Genomic DNA, 9894 nt, shown 5'->3' with positions numbered 1-9894 from the left:
CATTTTCACTATGTTGATTCTTCCAATCTAAGAGCATGGGATATCTTTCCATCTTCTTGTATCCTCTCTAATTTCTCTCAGTAGTGGTTTGTAGTTCTCATTATAGAGATTTTTCACATCCTTGGTTAATGCAGTGCTTTTAAAATATTTAAATTTCCTCCTAATTCTTGGGAAGAAGGGGAAATTTAAAAATGAAGCTATAGAATAAAAAATAGTGCTAGTGGAAACACTGCATATAATAATCTGTAGGATATAATTAAAGAACTGATCAGAAGAGACTCCACACCCTTAAATAATATCAATGAATATCAACAAATGAATAATATTGATATCAATAAAAAATGACAGAATAAAAATAAATGAATTAAATTCCCAACTCAAAACACTAGAAAAAGAACACCAAAGTAAATAAATGAAAGTAAAGAGAAGAAATAATAAAGATAAAAGCAGCAATTAATGAGATAAAAATAGAAAAACAATATATTAATATATCAAAATCCTGTTTTCCTAAAAAAAAATTAATAAAATAGACAAACCACTAATCTATTGGCTAATACTTTATATTGTTCCTAATCTTAGCAGAAATTCCTCTAGTGTTTCCCATTAAGAAAGATGCTGGATTGAGGATTAAGGTATATACACACACAAGCATGCATGTATATATTATGATGTAAAGAAGGTATCCATCAATTTCCATTTTCTGAGTGTTTTTAAAATTAGGAAAGAGTGTTAAGTTTTGTCAAAGGCTTTATTTTAGCATCAATGGAGATAATCATATGATATTTCTTCTCAGATGTATTAATATGGTTTGTTATATTAATGAATTTCATAATATTGACCCAACCTATTTCAGGAGTAAATTAGACATGGAGTATTATTTACTTAACATCATGTTGGATTCAGCTTGCCTATTATTTAGTATTTTTGCACCAATATTCATAAGTAATATTAGTTTGTAATTTTCTTTTTTTGTGCTGTCTTTATCAGGTTTGGGTATTAAGATTACACTTGCTTCATAAAAAGAAAGTAAAGGTTTTCCTTCATTTTCCATCCTAAGGAATAACTTATGTAGCATTTGGATAATCCCACTTGTGAATGTTTGGCAAAATTCCCCCGTGAAACCATCTGGGCCAGCTTCTTTATTTGTGGGCTAGTTCTTTTGTAACTTTAAAGAAATAGATTCATGTAAGTTTGGTCTCTCTAATGGGATCATTATTTAACATTAAACTGGAGGTATTTGCCAATAGCATTAGACAAGAAAAATTAATTAGAAGCTTAAGAGTTCAAAAAACAAAAGGAGAGGGGCCGGCCCGGTGGCGCACTTGATAGAGTGCGGCGCTTGCGAGCATGGTGGCGCTCCCGCCAAGGGTTCGGATCCCATATAGAGACCGGTCCGCTCACTGGTTGAGCGCGGTGCGGGCATGACACCGAGGGTTGCGATCCCATTACCGGTCACAAAAAAAGACAAAAAAGGAAAAAAAAAAGGAGAACTATATCTATTTGCAGACAGCATGATGGTAAACCTGGAGACCCTTACAAAGTCAATAAAAACAAAGTCAGTAAAAAGTAACAAACAATAAAAGAACTCAGTAAGTTAGCAGGATATAAAATTAACATATAGGAATCAACTGCTTCATGTACACAATAACCAGTTAGCAGATGTAATCTTAGAGAAAAACTCATTTACAATAGCAGCAAATATTAAATATGTAAGAATAAATTTAACAAAAAATATACAAATCTGTACAGTGAAAAATTTTTTTTTTCCTTTTTGTCTTTTTTCGTGCCCAGCAACGGATCGCAACCCTCAGTGTCGTGCCCGTACCGGACCAGGACCAGCAATGGGATCGCAACCCTTGGTGTTGCGCCCGCACCTCGCTCAGCCAGTGAGTCACTGGTCTGTATGTGGGATCCGAACCCTCGGCGGGAGCGCCGCTGCGCTCCCAAGCGGCGCACTGTAGCAGTGCACCACCGGGCCGGCCCCTGTACAGTGAAAATTTTAATAAACTCCTGAAAGACACAACAGTAGTCTTGAACAAATGGAAAGACATTTCTTTATCTTGGACGGGACAAGTCAACATCATAAAGATGTCAATTCTCCTCCCTAAGTTATTTCATAAATTTACCACACTCTCAATAAAAATACTAATAAGCTTTTATTCTGGCTTTAAACAAGATAATACAAAAGTTCATATGGAAAAATAAATAAGCAAGAATAGCCACATGGTCTCTCTAAGTTTCTTGAACTGGTCATGTTCCCTCCTGCCACCCCATTCCCACCTCATTTAATTGGATCCTTCCCCACCCTCAGATCTAGGCTCAAGCATCCCTTCTGTCAAGCCTTTACCACACACACACACACACACACACACACACACACACACATGAGACAGACACAGAGGCAGAGTCTAGGGCAGACCTTTTTGGTATACACTCTCACAGAACTGTATTTCTCCCCTCACAGCACTCAGCTTGGTTTGGGGTTATTCACACACTGGGAGATTTATTTGGTTAAAGCTGGTCTCCTCTCTTAGGCTGGAAAGGACAACAGGGACAGGGACTTTTTTGCTCACCATATACCTCCTCTGCCCAACACAACTCCAAGTACAGACTGGCACTTGATAAATATTTTTGAATAAATAAATATCAAGACATGAAAAACTAAAAAGGAAAGGTCCAGCCATTTCTAAGGAGGTTTAGTCTCTAGGTCCAGTGTTTTGAAAATAGTAAAGATGTGATTTTAGCATCCTGTTTATAATGTCGGAAACCTCACCAAAAAGAGAAAAGATATCAGAATAAATGAATCAAAAGGAATAATTTTTTTCTTTTTCCCAGCCCAAAACCTTGGTATCATTTTTTTCTCAGTGAAGTTTGCAGATTCTGCCTTCCCAACCTCTATCCATCCCTTCCTTTCTGACTGCCATCTACTTCAAATTCTCCACTCCTTTCTGTCCCAGTTGGTCTTCCTGCCTCAATCCCAGTCCACTGGACCCCAGCAATACTATTTCTGGAAAGTCATTTCTGCTAATATTACTCACTCCCTCAATAAAAATCATCAGTGGTTTGCTTTTACCAAATGTAAAAGTGCTTCCTCCCAGCATTCTATCAGACAACAACCTATTGAGCACCTACTGTGTGCCTGAAGCCATGATAAACCCTGGCGTTTAAGACCTCTAACAATGCAATTTACAAGCCTTAATGATTTGGGTCTTTACCCAAAGACCAGTTAGAGGCCAAGACATATTCTGAGCAGAGGAGCGATGTGACTGAAATTTATCCCCGATTCAATATCGGAGGAGGGAAAAGTGGAAACAGACTGGCTAGGCAGTTTTTACAGTGTTCTAGGGGACAGTTGGTGGTCACCTGAGCTAGAGTAGTAGCAGTAGCAATGAAGAGAAGTGCAGGGATTGAAGGGATATTGAGGAGGAAAAACCAACCTGACTTGGTGATAGGGGGAGGGGGGCTGAGGAAGAGGGAGACTCCAAGAACAACTCCTAAATCTCTAATGCATAATAGATGGTTTTGCCATTCACATATTAAAATGGAGATGTCCTCGAGGCAACCAAGAGGGAATGTCAAGCATGCAAGTGGATTTCTAGGTGTGGAGCCCCAAGGGGAAGCCTGGTGGGAGTGGGGAATTTGGAGCTGAAGAGACCATAGAGTGAGAAGAAAAAGGGCCTAGGGCTGAGCCTGAGGAATCCTAACATTCTAACACTGAATGACCTCACCCCAACAGCAGCAATGGTTGTAACTCATTACACTTGAATCTTACTCCATGGCAGGCCTGTTCTGAGATTATGTATACAATTTAACTCTTACAACCACCCTGCACAATAGTTACTATTAGAATTGCTGTGGGCCGAGCCCGTGGCGCACTCGGGAGAGTGCGGCGCTGGGGGCGCAGCACAGCGCTCCCGCCACGGGTTTGGATCCTATATAGGACTGGCTGGTGCGCTCACAGTGCTCACTGGCTGAGCGCTGTGCGGCCGGTCTCAGAAAGGACTAAAAAAAAGAATTGCTGTTTTACAAGTGAGGTACAGAGAGGTTAAGTAACTTGCCCAATGCCACAGAGTTGGTGGAGCTGGTGGAGCTGGCTTATGAACTTGGGTGGTCTTACTCAAGAGCCCAATCTCCCAAACACTGTGCTCTGAAGGTGCAGCTGTGAAATGGCAGGAGAACCGAGCAAGCATGATGTCACAGGCATTTGAAAGAAGAGAGGGCTTGAAGGCAGGAGCTGTCAACAGTGTTAAATGCTATTGAAAGGTCAAAGGTGAGACATGGAAAAGTCCCCTGGATTCAGTAACATGGAAGCCATTTATCAATGGCTTATCAGCCTAGAAGGAGCTGTTTATGTAGCAATATGGAGGCAGAACCCAGAATGAAGTGTGCTAAGGAGTGAGTAGGAGACAAGAGCGTAAAGAGAACAAGATAGACCAAGAGGTTGGTCTGTGAGGAGTGGGCAGAGAAGCCAGTGGCAGGACAAAAGGGGGCGAGGGTGCCTGGCAGAGGCTGCAGGAGCAGACTGGGACGCAGCCGGGTTCTGCTTTCAAGCTGTGCATTTTGGCCTGGCACTGTGCCCAGAGGAAGGGGTACTTATTTCAATGTGGGCAGCCCCCTTGTTGCATCTCATCTCTCTGGAGGGAGCATCTTCTGGTTCCCACAAAGGTGCTGTATGTGTCGGCAGCAGCTATGCTAGAGGAGGGTGTGAATCAATGGGACTTTTAAAAAGAGAAAGAGAGAGGTTTAACTACGTTTAACTTTCACATCAATGGGAACAATACAGTTGAGAGGGTGTGGGTGAATAAACAGGAGGGCGGTGTGGTGACTGATAGGAGGGACAAGGACCTACTTTATTGTACCAGAGGGGAAAAAAGGGTAGGAGGTCCACTAACCTCAGTGTGATAGAAAGCTCCTTATAGAAAACAGTTTTGCTGTTGATTGACTTCTCTTTCTGCTGGAATGACAGACAATTTACCTTGTTAATTCCTAGGGTTTCTCTACTCCCAGGATTGTACCATTGATCTGGGGTCTTCTGATCATTTGGTTTTGGTCCACATAGTTGCCCCGAGATGTTGCCATCACTGTCCCTATGACTCTTCTGCTGCTTCCATGCTGTGACTGTGTTGCAGGAGAATTCCAGGTCCCTATTTAGCAAAGGAAGAGGGAAGAGTACACTCTGGAGAAAATGGAGTGGGCCCGAACGACAGAGAAGAGTGCTCAAGAGCCCCGAAGGTTACATTCCTGGGGCTTTAAGTCCTCTTAGTTGGATTCGTGCCATTTGGTCATTGGTTGAGCCCTGAATGTAATCGCTGTGGTATTGCTTAAAGAGACCGGTGCCCTAGCTGGTGAGAACTCATTGTTCTAACTGAACGGCGCCCAAGGTCGGGGGTGGGGGGGCTCCCTGTCTGGAATTGTCTTTGTCTCCACTTCTGCGCATGTGCATGCCTGCTCAGCAAACCTGTTTGTCCCATTTGCAAATAACCAGTTTTTCCTTCTCCCACCCTAACTGGGGCCCAGGAAGGTTGGGACAATGCCCCTGATCATCTGTCAAGATGAACCATGCGTCCATTCCTCCTCGACTCCTGCTCTGCCCAGACTCATTGCCAGGAAAAAGAGCTCATGTGCTCTCTGCTGTGGGGCCCATGGACTTCTCTCTTTCCTTCACCACCCCCTCCCCCAGCCTACGGGAAATCTCGCAGTGGAGGGGCCAATAGAACGCTGCTCTTTCCCCAGCTTCTCCAAGACATTTCACCTGTGCCCTCACACCCTCTCTGTATCAGCTAGCTTTAGCTGCAAACCCTCCCCCGAGGACTTACAACACACTCTATTATTTCCCACAGTTCAGTGGGTCAGTTTGGTTGAGGCTGGAGGGGGTAGCAGCTTTCTACTCAAGTGTGGTCCTCAGACCAGCAGCATCAGCAACACCTGGGAGCTTATTAGACATGCAGACTTTCTGGCCCCACCCCAGGGACAATGAATCTGCATTTTGACAAGATCCCTCAAATATTCAAGTTTGAGAAGCACTGGTCTAGGATATCCTCTCTCACCTGCCTGGCGTTTGGCAGGCTGGTTGGTCTGAGGGGGGCTTCAGCTGGGAGGGCCTATTCTCTGATCTACGCAGCTAGCCCAGGTTTCTTCACATGGTGATCTCAGGGTTCCAAAGAGCAGCAAGAGGGCAATCCCCACAGCAGAAGCATTTTTCAAACCTCCGCTGTGTCATGTTTTGCTACTATCCCACGGGCCCATGCAAGTCAAAAGGGCATCCCAGAGCCAACATGGGGAGGCATTGCCGAAGGGCATGGAGAAAGAAGAGGAATACTTTCTGGTTATTTTTCAAACCTACCACACTCTCCACTACTGGAGTTGAGGCCTTTGGAAAGAAACACCAGCAACTGTTTGTATTCTGCCCAGCCACATCCCCCCCCCCCCTCAGGTGAGCATATAGCCACCTATTTGCTTAAAAGAGGAGAAGAGAGAAAAGTGAAATCAGGAAAGAGAAAGTCATAGATTAATCTTAGAAAATAATATCCTTGTTACAAAGGGGAAGTTGAGTACAGAGGTAAGTGGGTATATGAGCCTGGTAGTGGGAAAGTGAGAGATTGTCTAACCTGGTTTCTTTTCTCTATGAAGTAGGAAGTAAGGTCATCTGTTGAGAGGGGGCGCGCTGGTATGGGGGAAGAGGGTATCAGAGGTCTGAGGAGAGTAGAGAAGGTCTGAAATAATCGTAATGGAACTTGATACCGGGAATTGACATGAAGAGCATAGGATTTCAGGGGCCATTTGAGATTGATAATTATGAAGTTAACTTGATGCCAGTCTTCCATGGGGAAACTTTTTGCAATAGTGTTTGCAGGCGCAGAGAGAGCCAAAAGCAGGGTTTGGGGGATTATGCTAGATGAGTAATGAAAAGACAGAGGGCAAGGGAGTTTGACTTATTAGTGGGAGTGTTATTAAAATACTGGTCTTGCTACTCAGCTGAATATGAAAAATTGAGAAGAAAGTGGGAATAGTGGCCAATGAAGTTGGCAAATAGGGAAGATTCAAACAAGTGACAGGATGGGGAGGGAATTGTGGACAGAAAGCAAAATGCTTGAGCCAGTGGTTTCAGAGGTGCAGTAGATTCTGTGATGAAAAATACCAGAGATCTTTGGACATGTTTTCACTTTTCCAATTTGAACACCTTCCCCTGGTGGAGATGAGTAGATCTGCTTTCTATCTTTTGTTAACTTTACAACACCTTCTCCAAGGGGGTGAGAGGAAGCACTGCTTTCCTGCTGAAACAGAGCAAAAATTATCCTTTTTGGTTCTCCTTTAAATTTTAGTAACTCTAAGCTTAATCTGCCTCTTGGACTTTCTGTCACTTTTTCATCTGTCCTTGGGTACATGACCCTCCTTATGGCTCTTTTTAAACACCAAGCTCCTGAGAAAGTTCACCATCCTACACACTCTGATTCTGTAAATGTCTTTTGCTCGTGTGTGTCCGAATAGGCTGGGTCATACTGTGGTTAATTAATAGTCCCCAAATCTCACAACCCGAAGAGGTACTTAGGCGCTAGAAATTATCCACATTTTTCCAAATGAGTAAACTGAGCTTCAGAGTGTCTGTGACATGTGCAGGACCCTCGGCTGGCTAAATCCTAAGGAACACAACACTTAGAATTTCACCAAAGCCAGACTTTAATAATTAAATGTCCTGAGTGAATGCAGTAGTACCTCCAAATCCCCTCGACTGCCAGGCAATGTGCAATCTTTATCTTATCCAGAAGTTCTCTATCCAGAATTTAGTAACACCCACTCCAGGGCTGATGGGGGCGCTGGATGTAGATAATAGCCAGTGGTTATCCGCCTAGGACAAGATGGCCAGGCAGGGGACATATAACAGAAGAGCCAGTGGAGTTCTCTGGGTGGGGTCCACGTCCCGTCATGGGGTACATTCTGTATACACGAGCCCCTCCTTGCCTAAAGTCAATTCGCGAAGACTTGACTTCATTACGGAGGGGTTGGGGAAAGGTGGAGTCTGGCTCTGTGCTCCGCCGTCGCCACCCCGCGGCAGCCCAGCCCAGATCTGGCAGAGCCAAAGGCGAACTCGGACGGGTAGAAAGGCGGGGAGAAGCTGCGGGGTTGAAGGCGGGGCGGGCGGCTGCCAAGCCGGCCAATAGGCAGTCTCCAGCGGCTGAGCCGAGAGGACAGGGGCGCCGCCACTAGCACCACCGCCTCCCAAGTTTCCCCTCGTAGATGCACGGCCCGGGTGGCTCCTCTCATCCTGGTGCGGAGGGACCCGGAGAAGCCAGAGGAGCGGACTCGGGACGCAATTTCTGAGGAAGGGGACAGGACGGGCGCCCGACCCGCTCTGGGAGGGTGGGTGAACGATGAAGGGCCGGCGGCGGCGCCGCCGAGAGTACTGCAAGTTCGCGCTGCTCTTGGTGCTGTACACATTGGTGCTGCTGCTCGTCCCCTCCGTACTGGACGGCGGCCGCGACGGCGACACGGGCGCCGGGCACTGCCCAGGCCTGCAGCGCAGCCTGGGAGTGTGGAGCCTGGAGGCGGCGGAGGCTGGCGAACGCGAGGAGGGCGCAAAGGCGCGGTCCGCCGCTGAGGGGGCCACGGGCCAGTCCCCCGGCTCCCCGGTCAACCTCAGTGTCGCCGTCGGGGAGGCGGTGTCTCACGAGAAGCAGCACATCTACGTGCATGCCACCTGGCGCACCGGCTCGTCTTTCCTGGGTGAGCTCTTTAACCAGCACCCGGACGTTTTCTACTTGTACGAGCCCATGTGGCATCTATGGCAGGCTCTTTATCCGGGTGACGCCGAGAGTCTGCAGGGCGCGCTGCGCGATATGCTGCGCTCGCTCTTCCGCTGTGACTTCTCGGTGCTGCGGCTGTACTCGCCGCCGGGGGACCCCGCCGCGCGCGCCCCGGACGCTGCCAATCTCACCACGGCCGCCCTCTTCCGCTGGCGGACTAACAAGGTCATCTGCTCCCCGCCGCTGTGTCCCGGCGCGTCCCGTGCCCGCGCCGAGGTGGGCCTCGTCGAGGACGCCGCCTGCGAGCGCAGCTGCCCACCCGTGGCGCTACGCGCCCTGGAAGCCGAGTGCCGCAAGTACCCGGTGGTGGTCATCAAGGACGTGCGCCTGCTCGACCTGGGCGTGCTGGTGCCCCTGTTGCGTGACCCAGGCCTCAACCTAAAGGTGGGTGCGCCAGGTGGAGGCCGCCTGCGCTCCAGCCATGCGACTGCTGGCCTACCCTCGCAGCGGAGAGGAGGGCGACGCGGAGCCGCCCAGGGACGGGGAGACGCCGCTGGAGACCGGAGCCGACGGCGCCACGTAGCCTCTCACCCCCGCGCCCGGGGCGGATCCGAGTAAGGTGGCCCCGGCTGGGGCGGGGGCGAGGAAGGGACTTCGGGGAGCTTTGAACGGCCTGGGGGGTGGGGGGCGGAAAGTGCGTCCGGAATCCCATCCTGTCAGATCAGGGCCAAGCCGCTGGGAAAGTCCTGTTCTTAGAGTTTGGGAGATCGATCGGGATCTCCAGCTTAGCCACCTGCCCCCTCAGAGGAGGACTTTGAGGCGAGAGGGGATGTTTAACTGTGGCTGAGGCGGAACCGCGTCTCCGCACTCCCAGTTCCTTCCCTCTATAAAGCAGGAGGTATGAGAGGCCTGAGGAGAGGAGAGAAGGTTTGAAATAGTCATAATGGAACTTGAGACGGGGAACTGTCGAGAAAAGTATAGGATTTCGGGAACCATTTGAGTTTGATGATTATGAAGTTATCTCGATGCCCGTTTGTACCGTGGGGAAACTGCATCGTTCTTCACAGGCACAGAGAGAGCCAAAAGCAGAGTTTGGGGCACAGGTGTCGACTCTAACCCTACCCACTGCTAATCTTTCCGTTTCTTACTTTTT

General features: G+C 47.8%; 1 protein-coding gene across 1 annotated transcript; it reads left to right on the top strand.

Moving 5' to 3' along the window:
* Window positions 1–8369: 8369 nt before the first annotated feature.
* Window positions 8370–9215, top strand: CHST7 (carbohydrate (N-acetylglucosamine 6-O) sulfotransferase 7; the record flags this gene model as incomplete). Its single annotated transcript, XM_008581410.1, has 1 exon — window positions 8370–9215. A coding segment is annotated over exon 1 (846 nt), but the record flags the coding sequence as incomplete, so codon positions are not given.
* Between the last annotated feature and the right edge of the window lie 679 nt (window positions 9216–9894).

Source organism: Galeopterus variegatus, unplaced genomic scaffold (genome assembly GCF_000696425.1).
Source record: "Galeopterus variegatus unplaced genomic scaffold, G_variegatus-3.0.2 Scaffold2348, whole genome shotgun sequence".
In the NCBI taxonomy this organism is placed as follows: domain Eukaryota; kingdom Metazoa; phylum Chordata; class Mammalia; order Dermoptera; family Cynocephalidae; genus Galeopterus; species Galeopterus variegatus.
This window is presented reverse-complemented; position numbering and strand designations above follow the sequence as displayed.